This window comes from Hyla sarda, unplaced genomic scaffold (assembly GCF_029499605.1).
Source record: "Hyla sarda isolate aHylSar1 unplaced genomic scaffold, aHylSar1.hap1 scaffold_961, whole genome shotgun sequence".
NCBI lineage: Eukaryota > Metazoa > Chordata > Amphibia > Anura > Hylidae > Hyla > Hyla sarda.
Genome location: NW_026610991.1, coordinates 108,462 through 127,525, shown reverse-complemented (window position 1 = coordinate 127,525; position 19,064 = coordinate 108,462). Strand labels below are relative to the sequence as shown.

Below are 19,064 nucleotides of genomic sequence, written 5' to 3'. Positions count from 1 at the left end.
GAAGTAATCGTTTTTACAGCTCCCGTCCCTTTATAGCTGGACTACAGCAAGATGGCGGCTCCTGCAGACAGAAAGTCACCGAGAGATAAGTAGAGACGCAGCGCCCGGTTTGACGTCATAGGCGTGACGAGATTTGACGGGTCTGCTACAGAGAGAGTCCCCAAAACTACCTGGCCCCTCCTCCACCATACTGAAGCCTCAGCCGACAGAGAGAAGTGAGTGCGGGGCCGGGGAGATGTATCCAAGCTCTATATGTGTGATACTGTCTGCTGAGCAGTGTATCCAAGCCCTCTATGTAAGATACTGTCTGCTGAGCAGTGTATCCAAGCCGTTCATGTGTGATACTGTCTGCTGAGCAGTGTATCCAAGCCCTCTATGTGAGATACTGTCTGCTGAGCAGTGTATCCAAGCCCTCTATGTGAGATACTGTTTGCTGAGCGGTGTATCCAAGCCGTTCATGTGTGATACTGTCTGCTGAGCAGTGTATCCAAGCCCTCTATGTGTTATACTGTCTGCTGAGCAGTGTATCCAAGCCCTCTATGTGAGATACTGTCTGCTGAGCAGTGTATCCAAGCCGTTCATGTGTGATACTGTCTGCTGAGCAGTGTATCCAAGCCCTCTATGTGAGATACTGTCTGCTGAGCGGTGTATCCAAGCCCTTTGTGAGATACTGTCTGCTGAGCTGTGTATCCAAGCCCTCTATGTGTGATACTGTCTGCTGAGCAGTGTATCCAAGCCCTCTATGTGTGATACTGTCTGCTGAGCAGTGTATCCAAGCCCTTCATGTGTGACACTGTCTGCTGAGCTGTGTATCCAAGCCCTCTATGTGTGATACTGTCTGCTGAGCAGTGTATCCAAGCCCTCTATGTGAGATACTGTCTGCTGAGCAGTGTATCCAAGCCCTCTATGTGAGATACTGTCTGCTGAGCAGTGTATCCAAGCCGTTCATGTGTGATACTGTCTGCTGAGCAGTGTATCCAAGCCCTCTATGTGTTATACTGTCTGCTGAGCAGTGTATCCAAGCCCTCTATGTGAGATACTGTCTGCTGAGCAGTGTATCCAAGCCGTTCATGTGTGATACTGTCTGCTGAGCAGTGTATCCAAGCCCTCTATGTGAGATACTGTCTGCTGAGCGGTGTATCCAAGCCCTTTGTGAGATACTGTCTGCTGAGCTGTGTATCCAAGCCCTCTATGTGTGATACTGTCTGCTGAGCAGTGTATCCAAGCCCTCTATGTGTGATACTGTCTGCTGAGCAGTGTATCCAAGCCCTTCATGTGTGACACTGTCTGCTGAGCTGTGTATCCAAGCCCTCTGTGTGATACTGTCTGCTGAGCAGTGTATCCAAGCCCTCTATGTGAGATACTGTCTGCTGAGCAGTGTATCCAAGCCCTCTATGTGAGATACTGTCTGCTGAGCAGTGTATCCAAGCCGTTCATGTGTGATACTGTCTGCTGAGCAGTGTATCCAAGCCCTCTATGTGTTATACTGTCTGCTGAGCAGTGTATCCAAGCCCTCTATGTGTTATACTGTCTGCTGAGCAGTGTATCCAAGCCCTCTATGTGAGATACTGTCTGCTGAGCAGTGTATCCAAGCCCTTCATGTGTGACACTGTCTGCTGAGCAATGTATCCAAGCCCTCTATGTGAGATACTGTCTGCTGAGCAGTGTATCCAAGCCCTCTATGTGAGATACTGTCTGCTGAGCAGTGTATCCAGGCCCTCTATGTGAGATACTGTCTGCTGAGCAGTGTATCCAAGCCCTTCATGTGTGACACTGTCTGCTGAGCAATGTATCCAAGCCCTCTATGTGAGATACTGTCTGCTGAGCAGTGTATCCAAGCCCTCTATGTGAGATACTGTCTGCTGAGCAGTGTATCCAGGCCCTCTATGTGAGACCTCACGCTGTACCGGACCTCACGCTGTACCGGACCTCACGCTGTACCGGACCCCACGCTGTACCGGACCCCACGCTGTACCGGACCCCACACTGTACCGGACCCCACACTGTACCGGACCCCACACTGTACCGGACCCCACACTGTACCGGACCCCACACTGTACCGGACCCCACACTGTACCGGACCCCACACTGTACCGGACCCCACACTGTACCGGACCCCACACTGTACCGGACCCCACACTGTACCGGACCTCACACTGAATGGAGCCTTAACGGGTCTTTATAAGGGATGAATTTATAGTGTGAAAGGAGCCTAATACTGTGGCCCCTGTTACTTGTTCTTACACTGTGGCCCCTGTTGCCTGTTCTCAAACTGTGGCCCCTATTGCCTGTTCTTACACTTTGGCCCCTATTGCCTATTCTTACACTGTGGCCCCTGTTACCTGTTCTCACACTGTGGCCCCTATTGCCTATTCTTACTCTGGGGCCCCTGTTACTTGTTCTTACACTGTGGCCCCTGTTACCTGTTCTCACACTGTGGCCCCTATTACCTGTTCTTACACTGTGGCCCCTGTTACCTGTTCTTACACTGTGGCCCCTGTTACCTGTTCTCACACTGTGGCCCCTATTGCCTATTCTTACTCTGGGGCCCCTGTTACTTGTTCTTACACTGTGGCCCCTGTTACCTGTTCTCACACTGTGGCCCCTATTACCTGTTCTTACACTGTGGCCCCTGTTACCTGTTCTTACACTGTGGCCCCTATTACCTGTTCTTACACTGTGGCCCCTGTTACTTGTTCTTACACTGTGGCCCCTGTTACTTGTTCTTACACTGTGGCCCCTGTTACCTGTTACCTGAGCAGTGTATCCAAGCCGTTCATGTGTGATACTGTCTGCTGAGCAGTGTATCCAAGCCCTCTATGTGAGATACTGTCTGCTGAGCAGTGTATCCAAGCCCTCTATGTGAGATACTGTTTGCTGAGCGGTGTATCCAAGCCGTTCATGTGTGATACTGTCTGCTGAGCAGTGTATCCAAGCCCTCTATGTGTTATACTGTCTGCTGAGCAGTGTATCCAAGCCCTCTATGTGAGATACTGTCTGCTGAGCAGTGTATCCAAGCCGTTCATGTGTGATACTGTCTGCTGAGCAGTGTATCCAAGCCCTCTATGTGAGATACTGTCTGCTGAGCGGTGTATCCAAGCCCTTTGTGAGATACTGTCTGCTGAGCTGTGTATCCAAGCCCTCTATGTGTGATACTGTCTGCTGAGCAGTGTATCCAAGCCCTCTATGTGTGATACTGTCTGCTGAGCAGTGTATCCAAGCCCTTCATGTGTGACACTGTCTGCTGAGCTGTGTATCCAAGCCCTCTATGTGTGATACTGTCTGCTGAGCAGTGTATCCAAGCCCTCTATGTGAGATACTGTCTGCTGAGCAGTGTATCCAAGCCCTCTATGTGAGATACTGTCTGCTGAGCAGTGTATCCAAGCCGTTCATGTGTGATACTGTCTGCTGAGCAGTGTATCCAAGCCCTCTATGTGTTATACTGTCTGCTGAGCAGTGTATCCAAGCCCTCTATGTGAGATACTGTCTGCTGAGCAGTGTATCCAAGCCGTTCATGTGTGATACTGTCTGCTGAGCAGTGTATCCAAGCCCTCTATGTGAGATACTGTCTGCTGAGCGGTGTATCCAAGCCCTTTGTGAGATACTGTCTGCTGAGCTGTGTATCCAAGCCCTCTATGTGTGATACTGTCTGCTGAGCAGTGTATCCAAGCCCTCTATGTGTGATACTGTCTGCTGAGCAGTGTATCCAAGCCCTTCATGTGTGACACTGTCTGCTGAGCTGTGTATCCAAGCCCTCTGTGTGATACTGTCTGCTGAGCAGTGTATCCAAGCCCTCTATGTGAGATACTGTCTGCTGAGCAGTGTATCCAAGCCCTCTATGTGAGATACTGTCTGCTGAGCAGTGTATCCAAGCCGTTCATGTGTGATACTGTCTGCTGAGCAGTGTATCCAAGCCCTCTATGTGTTATACTGTCTGCTGAGCAGTGTATCCAAGCCCTCTATGTGTTATACTGTCTGCTGAGCAGTGTATCCAAGCCCTCTATGTGAGATACTGTCTGCTGAGCAGTGTATCCAAGCCCTTCATGTGTGACACTGTCTGCTGAGCAATGTATCCAAGCCCTCTATGTGAGATACTGTCTGCTGAGCAGTGTATCCAAGCCCTCTATGTGAGATACTGTCTGCTGAGCAGTGTATCCAGGCCCTCTATGTGAGATACTGTCTGCTGAGCAGTGTATCCAAGCCCTTCATGTGTGACACTGTCTGCTGAGCAATGTATCCAAGCCCTCTATGTGAGATACTGTCTGCTGAGCAGTGTATCCAAGCCCTCTATGTGAGATACTGTCTGCTGAGCAGTGTATCCAGGCCCTCTATGTGAGACCTCACGCTGTACCGGACCTCACGCTGTACCGGACCTCACGCTGTACCGGACCCCACGCTGTACCGGACCCCACGCTGTACCGGACCCCACACTGTACCGGACCCCACACTGTACCGGACCCCACACTGTACCGGACCCCACACTGTACCGGACCCCACACTGTACCGGACCCCACACTGTACCGGACCCCACACTGTACCGGACCCCACACTGTACCGGACCCCACACTGTACCGGACCCCACACTGTACCGGACCTCACACTGAATGGAGCCTTAACGGGTCTTTATAAGGGATGAATTTATAGTGTGAAAGGAGCCTAATACTGTGGCCCCTGTTACTTGTTCTTACACTGTGGCCCCTGTTGCCTGTTCTCAAACTGTGGCCCCTATTGCCTGTTCTTACACTTTGGCCCCTATTGCCTATTCTTACACTGTGGCCCCTGTTACCTGTTCTCACACTGTGGCCCCTATTGCCTATTCTTACTCTGGGGCCCCTGTTACTTGTTCTTACACTGTGGCCCCTGTTACCTGTTCTCACACTGTGGCCCCTATTACCTGTTCTTACACTGTGGCCCCTGTTACCTGTTCTTACACTGTGGCCCCTGTTACCTGTTCTCACACTGTGGCCCCTATTGCCTATTCTTACTCTGGGGCCCCTGTTACTTGTTCTTACACTGTGGCCCCTGTTACCTGTTCTCACACTGTGGCCCCTATTACCTGTTCTTACACTGTGGCCCCTGTTACCTGTTCTTACACTGTGGCCCCTGTTACCTGTTCTCACACTGTGGCCCCTATTACCTGTTCTTACACTGTGGCCCCTGTTACTTGTTCTTACACTGTGGCCCCTGTTACTTGTTCTTACACTGTGGCCCCTGTTACCTGTTCTTACTCTGTGGCCCCTGTTACCTGTTCTTACACTGTGGCCCCTGTTACTTGTTCTTACACTGTGGCCCCTGTTACCTGTTCTTACACTGTGGCCCCTATTACCTGTTCTCACACTGTGGCCCCTGTTACCTGTTCTTACACTGTGGCCCCTGTTACTTGTTCTTACACTGTGGCCCCTGTTACCTGTTCTTACACTGTGGCCCCTATTACCTGTTCTCACACTGTGGCCCCTATTGCCTATTCTTACTCTGTGGCCCCTGTTACTTGTTCTTACACTGTGGCCCCTGTTACTTGTTCTTACACTGTGGCCCCTGTTACTTGTTCTTACACTGTGGCCCCTTGTTATCCGCTCTATCATTGTGGCCCCTTTCTCTCCCCCCCAGGTGATGTCCTAGCGGTGCGGCGGCCATGTTGTCTCTGGCGTTTCTCTGCAGCCGGAGGTTGGTGTCGGATCACGGCTCCCTGCGCGCAGCCCTGCACCTTATCCCGCAGGAGCTCTTCCCGCTCCTGTTCAGAGCCGCCTTCCTGGAGGAGAAGACGCTGGTGCTGCAGGATTTGGTGCAGCGATGGCCGTTCTCTGTGCTCAGTCTACAGAGGCTCCTGCAGGGTGAGGGGCCCTATGAGAAGTCCAAGCTGTGCGTGCAGACCGTCATATTGGGCGTCATGGCATACCTGAGGGAGGAGGTGGACAGGCACAATGAGGGGCGGCCGCTGAGGTATGGACCCACCATAAAGGGTGACCCCGCAGCTCAGCACTTCCTCACAATCTTGTGTTCTTCCTACAGGAAGCAGAGGCTGCAGATCCTGGACATGACGGGCAGCCATGATGATGGGCTGGAGCGGGGCCCCGACACCCTCAGCCTCTGGTCCCGGACCGTCACCCTGGCAAAGTCCTGCGTCGATATCGCCAGAAGACAAAGCGAAGAAACGGCTGGAGTCTCGAAGCGCAGGAGAGGAGCGGAGGACGCGGCGCCCCCCTTGGCTGCGGATCACAGCGCGGTGTGTGTGGAGGTGCGGGTGGATCTGTTTGTGAACAGCACTTCCTATAGCGTCCTGCGGGAGGCGCTGCTGGTCGGTGCCCACGGCCCGTTGCGTCTGCAGTGCAGGGACTTGCGGGCGGAGGAGCTGTCTCTGCGGAGCACTGTGTGTCTGCTGGAGCTGCTGAACCCCGCCGGCCTGCGCCAAATAGACCTGAGGTTCAATAACTTGGGGCTGCCGGGTCTGAACACTCTGCTGCCGTACATGACGCGCTTCACCCGCCTGCAGAGCCTCAAGTTACCGTACAGCAATATAGACGTGAGGCGCCTGTCACCCACCGCCGAGGACGCCATGCACAACTTCGCCTCCCAAATCTGCCGGCTGCCGGCACTCAAGGAACTCAACCTCGGATCTTCACGACTCTCTGGACGATTACGACAACTACTTGGGTAAATATGGCGCCTACATATCCTGTATTATACCCCAGAACTACACTCACTATTCTGCTGGTGAGGTCACTGTGTACATACATTACATTACTTATCCTGTACTGATCCTGAGTTATATCCTGTATTATACTCCAGAGCTGTACTCACTATTCTGCTGGTGAGGTCACTGTGTACATACATTACATTACTTATCCTGTACTGATCCTGAGTTATATCCTGTATTATACCCCAGAGCTGTACTCACTATTCTGCTGGTGAGGTCACTGTGTACATACATTACATTACTTATCCTGTACTGATCCTGAGTTATATCCTGTATTATACTCCAGAGCTGTACTCACTATTCTGCTGGTGAGGTCACTGTGTACATACATTACATTACTGATCCTGTACTGATCCTGAGTTATATCCTGTATTATACCCCAGAGCTGTACTCACTATTCTGCTGGTGAGGTCACTGTGTACATACATTACATTACTGATCCTGTACTGATCCTGAGTTATATCCTGTATTATACCCCAGAGCTGTACTCACTATTCTGCTGGTGAGATCACTGTATACATACATTACATTACTTATCCTGTACTGATCCTGAGTTATATCCTGTATTATACTCCAGAGCTGTACTCACTATTCTGCTGGTGAGGTCACTGTGTACATACATTACATTACTTATCCTGTACTGATCCTGAGTTATATCCTGTATTATACTCCAGAGCTGTACTCACTATTCTGCTGGTGAGATCACTGTGTACATACATTACATTACTTATCCTGTACTGATCCTGAGTTATATCCTGTATTATACTCCAGAGCTGTACTCACTATTCTGCTGGTGAGATCACTGTGTACATACATTACATTACTTATCCTGTACTGATCCTGAGTTATATCCTGTATTATACCCCAGAGCTGTACTCACTATTCTGCTGGTGAGGTCACTGTGTACATACATTACATTACTTATCCTGTACTGATCCTGAGTTATATCCTGTATTATACCCCAGAGCTGTACTCAGTATTCCGCTGGTGAGGTCACTGTGTACATACATTACATTACTTATCCTGTACTGATCCTGAGTTATATCCTGTATTATACTCCAGAGCTGTACTCACTATTCTGCTGGTGAGGTCACTGTGTACATACATTACATTACTTATCCTGTACTGATCCTGAGTTATATCCTGTATTATACTCCAGAGCTGTACTCACTATTCTGCTGGTGAGATCACTGTGTACATACATTACATTACTTATCCTGTACTGATCCTGAGTTATATCCTGTATTATACCCCAGAGCTGTACTCACTATTCTGCTGGTGAGGTCACTGTGTATATACATTACATTACTGATCCTGTACTGATCCTGAGTTATATCCTGTATTATACCCCAGAGCTGTACTCACTATTCTGCTGGTGAGGTCACTGTGTACATACATTACATTACTTATCCTGTACTGATCCTGAGTTATATCCTGTATTATACTCCAGAGCTGTACTCACTATTCTGCTGGTGAGATCACTGTGTATATACATTACATTACTTATCCTGTACTGATCCTGAGTTATATCCTGTAGATCTTTTATTAGAAAAATATAAATCATAACAAAAACACAAAACCAGCACAACTTGGCCATAACTGAAAACAGCAACATGAAATAACATAAACCAAAACTTTACATTTAAAATAAAAGAACATAAATCCTGCCTAACCGGCCAGCCCAGTTTTCCTAACAAAAAGAAAAACACACCTTACATAACCAAATATCTAACAACACACTCACATGCATACTCAACTTACATAACCAAAAAAGAAACATAAAAATAGCACTATTTAGCTGTAACTCAAAAACACCCAGACTTGGGAAAAACACACACTACAAAACACACAGAAAACACAACCAGCACTCCCACTACACACCACCACCCCTTTTTTTTTATGTTTTATTTTTTATTTTTGTATTTTTTTTTGTAAACTATTTTTTTTTTATAATTTTTTATTTATTTATTTTTTTATATAATAACACTAATAATAATAATAATAATAATAATACTATGCCACACACATGCATCACAGATCCATAACTTTACAAAGGCATAAAGATAAATTAATCTACAACTCAAAAAACACCCAAACTTGGGAAAAATCACATATTACAAACCGAAAACACCAAATTATATATATATATACACACACACACACTTTTTTTTTTTCCCCTTCCACACACACATATATACATTAGTTTTCTACGTTATCCCACAAGACCTAAACCACAACTGGATACAAAAATTACTACAAAAATAACATCTGGTTCGACTGCCATATCTATCTCTACTATAAACACAATATAAACAATATATAATTCACAAATCAAGATAAAAAAAAAAAAAAAATTATATATATATATTTTTATAATAATTACATGTAATGTACACAATTTATACATATAAACTATATACACACCTATTATTATACAGGAAACACACCTAAATATACAATAAAACATCCTACTCTAAACTATCCCTTCACCCACACCACCCGCCCTTCTGTTCATGGGTCAGAGTCCACAGTTCTCAATGTCCAGCCACGACTGACCGATGCCAGGTCCACCAAAAGAAAACCACCACCCACCAAATACACCCACCCAACCTAGAACTCCTCCCAACCAACTTAACCATAACCAACTTTATAACATACATAAACAATATAACCCACACTAGGCCCAAGTTCGGTGCCTGTAAGCCCTTCATAACCTAAACATCGGAAAACAAAACAAAAAGCTATGGTACACATGCATTAGCCCACCACCAGGAAGAAGGATGGCAATCCTGATACATACAAAAATTTACATACTTTCCCTAACACCTCCCTACCTCTCACCCTACCATTATCCCTAAAATAGAAACTGACCCTACTATCACCCTAACCCTGTCCCCTTACATCACTGTCCCTAACCAAAACAAGGGTACTCTACCCAGAAGGTCTAGTACCTAGGGCACATCAAAAATAAACCCTCTCCATAGGAGAGAAGCCCTACTGGTACCAAGACTGCCATACTCCAAAGACCTGATCTTCCCGAGGTCACCGGTGATATTCCTACAGACCTCCACCTCGGAGAGGACTTTACGCTGCGTAGACACTAAACACCGTGCGTTCCACGTGTGGTACCTAATCACTAAGCTAACTAAGAATAAAGTGCCCCGGTCTCGACCACCCAGGTTCCTGAATGCCCCATAAGCCCACTCCGGGTAGGTAAGGCCGGCAAGTTGACTCCAGCCAATGGAAGCGCCCACCCTGTTGTAAACCCCTATATTAAAGGGACAATGAAGGAGGAAATGGTCCATGCTTTCCAGCGTGTCCACACACTCTTCTCGGGGACAGTCCCGGTCATCAGATCTCCTACACTTCAAATTGTCCCTCACATATAGCTTCCCCTGAAAGCAGCGCCAGGCCAAGTCCCAAAACTTCTGGGGGATCCTTTTCATGTTTAAAAGAAACAACCCCACCCTCAGATCCTGACCTGGGCAGTCCCTGAGCGCCAGAGGCTTCTGGAAGTGGGTCAACAGAACCCGTTTGTCAAGGAACTGCCTTGACTGGGTCCTGATCTCCCACACTCCCAGACCCCACCGACGTATCGCCTTCAGAGTCGGGGTAGCATAAGCCGGAAGATATCCATGGGGCGTACGGAGGTCCTTCACTTGCCCTCCTGTCTCCCATTCCTGGAAGAAAGGCCGAAACCATTCCCTGCAGGAGAGTACCCACGGAAAAGCCCTCTCTGACCAGAGGTTTGAGATGTTGGCTTTCAAGAAGGTGTTTGTTAAGAACACCACAGGGTTTACCATAGATAAACCCCCTAGTCTCCTCGTGCGGTACGTAACCTCCCTCTTGACTAGGTTCATCCTGTTCCCCCATAACAGTTGGAAAAACAGGCTGTAGACCCTAGTGTAGTAAGCCTCTGGCAAGATACATACGCTGCCCAGGTAGATAAACAAGGGGAGCAGGTACGATTTGATCAGGTGTACCCTTTCCCTGAGGGTCATAGACCAACCCTTCCACTGGTTCACCTTCTGAGTGGCATCCTGGAGCTTACCATCCCAGTTTTTGGTGGGATAATCATCCTGGCCGAATGTGATGCCCAAAACTTTTGCTGATTCTTGGGGCCCCGGAAGGGTGTCCGGGAGATCAAACGTGGGATCCCCCCCTCCCAGCCAGAGACTTTCACACTTATCCCGGTTGATCTTAGACCCGGAAGCCTCCGAGTAGCGGTCCACCTCTGACATCACCACATCGACCTCCCCCCTCGAGGAGACGAAAATGGTGACATCATCAGCATACGCCACCACTCTCTGGGCGACATCCGGCTCCGCCAGACTCATCCCGACTCCCGCCAACGGTCCACAATCTACCCTCCGGACGAAGGGATCGATTGCGAACACGTATAACAGCGGGCTCAAAGGACAACCCTGACGGACTCCGGACCCAACCTCAAAAGAGCGGCCAGACCAACCGTTCACCAGCGGGAAACTCTCTGCCCCTGCATACAAGATCTTGAGCCAATTAACAAAAGTACTCGGTAAGCCATATATTAGAAGGACGGACCAGAGGTAGTCATGGTTCACCCGATCAAATGCTTTTGCCTAATCCAAGGACAGTAAGTACCCCTTCCAGAGACCTGCACTGCTCCGCTCCACTGCCTCCCTGACACTGAGGACAGCACTTAACGTGCTTCGGCCTGGAACAGAGCAGTGCTGGGCCCACGAAAGGAGTCGGGGTGCAAACTCCACCAACCGATTAAACAGTATCTTGGCCAGAAGCTTCCTGTCCGTATTGAGAAGAGCTATGGGCCTCCAATTCTCAATCCGGCTAGGATCTTTACCCTTTGAGAGAAGAATCAGGGCTGACCTCCTCATTGACCTAGGCAGAGTGCCCGAGGAGAGACACTCATTGAATACCACAGTCAAGAGGGGAGCTAAAGACTCCTTAAAGGTCTTGTACCACTCGGATGTTAAGCCATCCGGACCTGGCGACTTCTTGGGGGCAAGCCCCTCGATCGCCAGTCTCACTTCCTCTTCCTTAATCTCTTCTGCCAAAACGCCAAGAGAGGGGTCTACCCCTGGCTCAGGAATGGTTTCAGCCAGGAAAGCCGACATCTTGTCCCGATCTAGATCCTTCCTCCCCAAGAGGTGCAAGTAGAAGGATCTGACGACCTCCAGGATCCCTGATCTGGACCGATTCAGAGATCCCGTACTATCAATCAGTCCTGAGATGATTTTACTACTCACTGACATCTTGCAGTTTCTGTAAGGGTCAGGCGAGCGGTACTTCCCAAAATCCCTCTCAAAAACCAAAGATGTGTGCCTATCATACTGACACCTCATCAACAAGGACTTCACTCTGGAGATATCCTCCCGGCTACCTCCAGTCGAGACGAGAAGCTCGAGTTTCCTCCTCAGACCCTGATACAGGCGATACCTGTTCAGGGACCTGAGGCTCGAGAGCTGGCGGAAGAACCCCGCAACCCGCTTCTTGAATATCTCCCACCACTCTGACTTACTACTACAAAGGTCCAGTAAAGGTACCTGACTCTGAAGAAAATCCTCAAAGGACTGTCTTATCTCCGCTTCCTCCAGGAGGGACGAATTCAGCTTCCAATAACCTTTACCCATCCGGGGGGTCTCTGAAACATTCAAGGAAAACAAAATCATACAGTGATCGGAGAACTCCACCTCAACCACGGACACTGCGGAAGAGACTGCTTCCTCCTTTAAATAAAACCTGTCTATCCTAGACCTGCAGCTACCTCGATGATAGGTGAAACCCGCGTGGCCTGAGGGGCTCCGGATGTGGGCGTCCTCTAGGCGAGCTTCCCTAACTATATTATTGAGAGCTATGCTATCGTAAGCCAGCGGACCATTGGAACCTCTCCTATCTTGGGACCTTGTGACAGTATTGAAGTCCCCTCCAAAGATCACTTGCCGGCTAGTAAAAAGGAAGGGCTTGATCCTCATAAAGAGATCTTTGCGGCCCCACTTGGTTTGTGGGGCGTAGATGTTAATGAGCCGGAGCTCCTGTCCCTTCATGAGGACATCTAAGATCAGGCACCTCCCCATTTCTAACTCAATAACCCGTCTGCATTCAACCGGAGCGGTAAAAAGGACCGCCACCCCACTATACGGCTCAGCCGCAAGAGACCAGTGGGAGGGCCCGCGCCTCCACTCTCTCCTGGCTTTTACCAGGGAGGCTAGATCTGACAACCTGGTCTCCTGCAGATACAAAATATCGGCTTCAACACGGCCGAGAAAATCAAAGGCTGCGAATCTAGCCGTATCAGACTTTATACTGGCACAGTTAATAGATGCCAGCGTCAATGGGGTGAGTGCCGCCATCATGGGTGATTGAGTTAGACGGCCCTAACCCCCTCATTTCTGTCTTTTCTTTACCACCTCATCCCCAGACGAGGAGGCTTCTTTCTCTTTTAGCCTTTTTTTAGACTCTGGTCCATTTTTGAATCCCCATCTCCGTCTGGCTCTGGTTTGGCCCCATCCCCTGAGGAAATTGCCCCATCAGGACAGGGCCCAGTTCCCCCCGGAGGCTCCCCCACTTCAGGTACCCCATCCTCGACCACCCCCTCCAAAGAGGGGGAGGAGATGTCATCAAGGACAGAGTACCGGTTAGACAGATCAATCAGAGGGGGGGCAGGTAGGCTTCCGCTTGGGACCTGGTCCGTAGCACGGGGACTAGAGGGCTCCGACCTCTTCTTTCCCCTTTTATTGCCCTTCTTTTTTGGCCGCTCTTCACCCTCCTCATCCACACTTTCAAAGTGGGAGGAATCGGAAAGATCGGCCTTGCTGCCCTCTTCTCCACAGATTCTACTCGCTTCCTCCTCCAGCATATTTTCCTCCAGGGCCTCAGCAGTTTCAGGACTAACCTCTGGAGCAGGGTCAGAAGCTACCCCTGCCACATGGGAACTCTCCAGTTCCCTGCTCCTTCTGCGATTAGCCTCCCGCCTCAGCTTGGCGGGACTTTTCCTCTTCACTGACCCTGTTGCACCTTCACCCGCACTCGTGCCCTCCCCAGCTGAGGCAACATTACTGCTCTCCCCAGCCAAGGTGACAACGGCTGAAAGGGTGTCCTAAGACACCACACAGATGACACCGGATCTGCCTACAGGATGCGGCAAGATGACCTACCCCACCGCACAGTGCACAGACCTGCACGGTACAAGCTGCGCTAAAGTGGGTGGGGCTGCCACATCTGTGACAGACCTTGGGCTGCCCCTGGTAGAAAACTTGGATTCTGTCTCTCCCAAGAAAAGCAGCTGATGGGATGTGGGCAACAGTGCTCCCCGAACGCTTCAGTTTGACGGAAAACGTCCAGGCCCCAGACCAGATCCCATGTTCGTCATAGTTCTTTTTTGGCATGTCCGTCACATCCCCATATCGGCTGAGCCAGGTCATGATGTCATAGCAAGATAGTGACTCGTTACGTGTCAATACGGTCACTTTCTTGGCCAGATTCTGACGGGATATCGCCTTTACGGCGAAATCCCGCCAGCCGGGCTCACTCTTCACCACCTCATAGTTCGACCAGAAGAGTTCCAAACCCTCCGGCCGAACGAAGCTGATGTCAAATTCGGAAGTACCGTAGGGGTGGATCAGGGCAAAGATGTCACTTGCCCTGAATTCCATCCGGAGGAGGAGCTCAACCACCTTACCCCGAGGCGGACATGCATCTTCGCCCCTCCACACTAAACGGACCACATTCCTACGGCCACTTTCCTGCCCGGATGTTGGGAGGGACCAGACCACCTCCCCGTTTTGTTCTCGGAAGGCGCCTAAGCCGTGTCTTTCTATCCAAAAAGACAGGTCAACCTCACCCCTCCCCTCTACATGGATTGACCTGTCTCCCCTACGTAGAGCCTCCAGGAGGCGCTGTTGCAAGTGACCCCCAGAGCCAGATGGAGATGGGGATCCCCCTGATCCCCCGGCAGTGACGCTGGCATAGCTTCTGGGAGAAGCAGCCACTACCGGGGGGGCAGTCGAACCAGGACCTGACCCAGATCCCAAACCAGGACCCTTGTTCTTAGCTGAGGTGTCAGTCAAACCTCTCTCTGGCATTCCACTACCACTCCTCACCTGCACTCCACTTACACCCCTCTCTTGCACTCCACTTGCACCCCTCTCTTGCACTCCACTTGTACCCCTCTCTTGCACTCCACTTGTACCCCTCTCTTGCACTCCACTTGCACCCCTCTCTTGCACTCCACTTGCACCCCTCTCTTGCACTGCACTTGCACCCCTCTCTTGCACTCCACTTGCACCCCTCTCTTGCACTCCACTTGTACCCCTCTCTTGCACTCCCCTTGCACCCCTCTCTTGCACTCCCCTTGCACCCCTCTCTTGCACCCCACTTGCACACCCCTCATCCACACTGCTACTACAACTCCTCCCATGCGCACTACCATAACTCACACTCTGGACATTACCATTTTTCCACACATTTTTGCTCTCACTTTCACTCTTGCTTACACTCTGTATATTACAGGCTGGGCTGGCTGGGTCTATTGCATTATGTATAAGGGTCGCCGGTTTCAGGACTAAGGTTGCATTTCCAGTCTTCTGGGGTGCAGACACAGGCTCCGCCTCTGATATGGATGGCCCCGCCCCCTCAGACGAAGTCATGGATTTTGGCAGGAGCTGTCCCTCCGGACGCACTCCTGCCCCGCCTACTGCAGCTGACGTGCAGGGAACCTCCCCCTTTACAGGTGAGTGCCCGCAGCACCAGAAACGGTACCAACCGCACATAGGGGACCGCCCCCTGAACCACCAAGGTCCGGTGCCCGGACACTCCCCCCCCTCACAGGGGAGTGCCCTGCAGCGCCAGGACTTGTACCGCTCACTTCAACCCGGGGACCGCCCCCTGAACGGGAGAAACTGCCGCCATTTTCTGGTGCCTGGACACCCTCCCCCCTCACAGGAGGGTGCCCTTTATTTTCTATAGCACCCGCGGACATTTTGGGTGCACTACTGTATCCCCCATGCTGGCCCCGTTCCACTACAGAAACGGGGTCTGACAGATTGGGGGACCCAGCACCCTGAACTGACTTCTCAGCCGACCCAGACTGCTGGAGGGGAGAAAACACAAACTTTATCTGCCCTTCAGTTTTTTTCCTCTTCTTGCCCTTTTTTTTATTCCTCCTCTTCTCCTCTGGGCCCAGATCTTCTCCAAAAGAAAAATTTTCCAGACGGGTGGGGGACTCCTGCATCACAATCGCCCGCAGGAGACCCCCATCCGCCAAGCCGCTGCCTTCACCACAGTCACTGCCATCACCGTCCTCATCCTCGCTGGAGGGAGGTAAGGCCACCTGAGCTGCCATTATGTAGTCCTCACTCAGGGTAAGTGGGGGGTCAGGGGCAACATTGGTGGCACCAACAGAACCCATGTCCATATCCCCCCCACTCACATTGCCCTCCTCACCTCCATCACCTTCTTCCATCTCCTCCTCCTCGCTCTGGAAGTCATCATGCAGTTTTTCTGAACCTCTGGAGGCACGCATGTTGGAGAACCTTTCCTTATTGATCAGCTTCTCACCGAGGAATCCAGCTCCAGCCACAATGTCCGACCTCAGCTGCACCAGATCCTCCACCTCTTTCTTTAACTATCTCACCTTTGCAGTGAATGCTGCTCTCTTGGTCTTGGCTGCTGTATCTGCCTGGTAAGACACAAGCTTCAGCTCTTCCCTCAGGCCTCTGAGCTGTTTGCCGAGTTGCTCATATTCTGCCATCTTAGCCTGGATTCTGGATCCGAAGGTAGCCAGGGATTCTCTGGGCCCCTTTACTCCCCATTGCTGGGGTTCAGAGGAACCAGACACCTTAGCCTTTCCTGCACTCCTTTGCCTGGAGACACTTTTGCTGGAAGCTTTGCAGCTTCCAGCAGGGGATGGGGGAGGGGGGGGGGATGTTGTGGGTCCTGGCTGAACGCCTCACCCCATCCTGGCTACTGGCCGTCGCATGCTCCCTCACACTCCCAGCCGGCCATAAACGGGGAGTGGACGATGGAATTCTGGGGTCCATAGCAGGAAAAACCTACCCAGGCGCCTGCCACACACCTGGGTAGGGGCGGATGAAAACGCTGCTTCACTGGAAGTCTCTGGAAGTCACAGGAGCTCAGACACACCCAACCTCTCTCCAGAGCTGTATTCACTATTCTGCTGGTTGGGTCACTGTGTACATACATTACATTACTTATCCTGTACTGATCCTGAGTTATATCCTGTAGATCTTTTATTAAAATTTCAAACATAACAATAAAAAAAAAAATTACAAAACATAAACATATCATATCCGACAGAACATATCAATATAACGATCATAAAACCAACACCATAGCATAAAATACAACACCGGTCCACCCCACACTCATTCCTGCACACAAACAAATATATACAATATTTACAAAAGACATATTCCTATAATACCCATAATACCCATACCATACTAATAAACTATATACACTAATATACACTAATACTAAATGTGATTTTCCTGGCCCAGTTGTACTCACTATTCTGCTGGTGGGGTCACTGTGTACATACATTACATTACTTATCCTGTACTGATCCTGAGTTATATCCTGTATTATACTCCAGAGCTGTACTCACTATTCTGCTGGTTGGGTCACTGTGTACATACATTACATTACTTATCCTGTACTGATCCTGAGTTATATCCTGTATTATACTCCAGAGCTGCGCTCACTATTCTGCTGGTGAGGTCACTGTGTACATACATTACATTACTTATCCTGTACTGATCCTGAGTTATATCCTGTATTATACTCCAGAGCTGTACTCACTATTCTGCTGGTGAGGTCACTGTGTACATACATTACATTACTTATCCTGTACTGATCCTGAGTTATATCCTGTGTTATACCCCAGAGCTGTACTCACTATTCTGCTGGTGAGGTCACTGTGTACATACATTACATTACTTATCCTGTACTGATCCTGAGTTATATCCTGTATTATACCCCAGAGCTGCGCTCACTATTCTCTTTGTGTCCCTCACAGGGGGCTGCGGACCCCTCTGGAGAGCCTGGAGTTGGCCTTCTGTTCCCTCCTCCCCTCTGACCTCCATTATCTCTCCCGGAGTTTTCACGTTTCATCTCTGAAGAAATTAGACCTGAGTGGGAACAATCTCTCTGACGTCCTGTTCCAGCCGTTCCTGCAGCTGCTTGGCTCCGCCTCCTCCTCCCTTCTCCATCTTGATGTGATGGAATGTAAGCTGAGTGACTCCTCCCTGTTGGCACTGACTCCTGTACTCTGCCGCTGCCGCTGTCTCCGTTACTTGGGGCTCTTCTGTAACCCGGTGTCTGCTCAGGGGCTGCGGACGCTGCTGCGGAGTTCTCTGATCATGTGTGACCTGCGGCTGGTGATCTACCCGCTCCCGGCGGAGTGTTACCTGGGTGGCAGCCCGGGGCCCGATGCCTCCCACTCCGCCTCTGAAGGGTTAATCGCCCAGTTCAAGGCTGAAGTGCAGGAAGTGCTGGTGAGAGCGCAGCGGACGGATATGTTGTGGACCACAGACATGGTGATACACCGACCCCCCGAGTATCTCAGCCTATAGCCCAGAGGAAAGACATAGTGATACACCCCCCCCCCCCCCGAGTATCTTAGCCTATAGATACGGAGGAAACCCCCCCCCCCCCCCTCGGCATCTCCTCCTCCGCTCCAGTCTGTGCCCGTCCACCTGTCACCACTACGGCCGGCACCAAGATCATCCACAGGGGTTCACGTCTCCTGAACATTGAATGCTGGGAATTGTAGTCCGGCTGTATCCATCACCGTGTACAGATTTATTACAGTTTTATTTTTACAGTTTTTATATTTAAATATGTGAAATAAAAGTCACATGACGTCACAGATGAAAAAAAAAAAACAAAATGATAAAATGTGGCTGCCGAACCAATTGTCCTGTGTCCCCCTGGTGTGTAGGGCCGCACGATATATCGCAATATGGCCCCTGGGCGGCTCAGCACCACATCACACACTCCGGAAGGGTCTGAGACATTGACATTCAATGCTAAGTCAGTGTTTCCCAACCAGGGTGCCTCCAGCTGTTGGCTGTCCTGACATGCTGGGAGTTGTAGTTTTGCAGCAGCTGGAGGCACCCTGGTTGGGAAACATTTTAAAAACCTGATGCTCCCCTTGACCCGGTCCCCAAAGGTCTCCCACAGATCCCGCTCTCCTCCGTGCGGTCCCAGTATCAGGACCTTTCCCACTCAGCCAATCAGTGGCCTCAGCAGTGTCATGTGTCAGGTCAGTGATTGGCTGAGCAGGAAGGTTCTGTAAGACACCGGACAGCACGGAGGAGAAGGGGAACTACGGGGACCGCGGCAAGGTGAGTAT

At 50.3% G+C, this 19,064-nt stretch overlaps 1 protein-coding gene across 2 annotated transcripts; it reads left to right on the top strand.

Moving 5' to 3' along the window:
* The first annotated feature begins 90 nt into the window (after positions 1-90).
* LRRC14 (leucine rich repeat containing 14) lies at positions 91-18,606 on the top strand. 2 transcript variants are annotated; one of them, XM_056554910.1, is made up of 4 exons: positions 91-215; positions 5,608-5,940; positions 6,010-6,651; positions 17,727-18,604. In XM_056554910.1, the coding sequence occupies exons 2-4, from the start codon at positions 5,633-5,635 to the stop codon at positions 18,280-18,282; spliced, it is 1,506 nt and encodes a 501-aa protein (XP_056410885.1). In that variant the 5' UTR covers positions 91-215; positions 5,608-5,632; the 3' UTR covers positions 18,283-18,604. The 2 variants fall into 2 exon arrangements, with proteins under 2 accessions (XP_056410885.1, XP_056410886.1); XM_056554911.1 differs by lacking the exon at positions 91-215 and having other exon boundaries at positions 5,659-5,831; positions 17,727-18,606.
* Positions 18,607-19,064: the final 458 nt, after the last annotated feature.

What these genes read in the sequence shown, in the direction of transcription:
- LRRC14 (XM_056554910.1), top strand. Translation starts at nt 5,633, where the DNA reads ATGTTGTCTCTGGCGTTTCTCTGCAGCCGGAGGTTGGTGTCGGATCAC. An exon ending in AATGAGGGGCGGCCGCTGAG is followed by an intron (nt 5,941 to 6,009) that starts GTATGGACCCAC and finishes TTCTTCCTACAG; the next exon opens with GAAGCAGAGGCTGCAGATCC. An exon ending in CGATTACGACAACTACTTGG is followed by an intron (nt 6,652 to 17,726) that starts GTAAATATGGCG and finishes TGTCCCTCACAG; the next exon opens with GGGGCTGCGGACCCCTCTGG.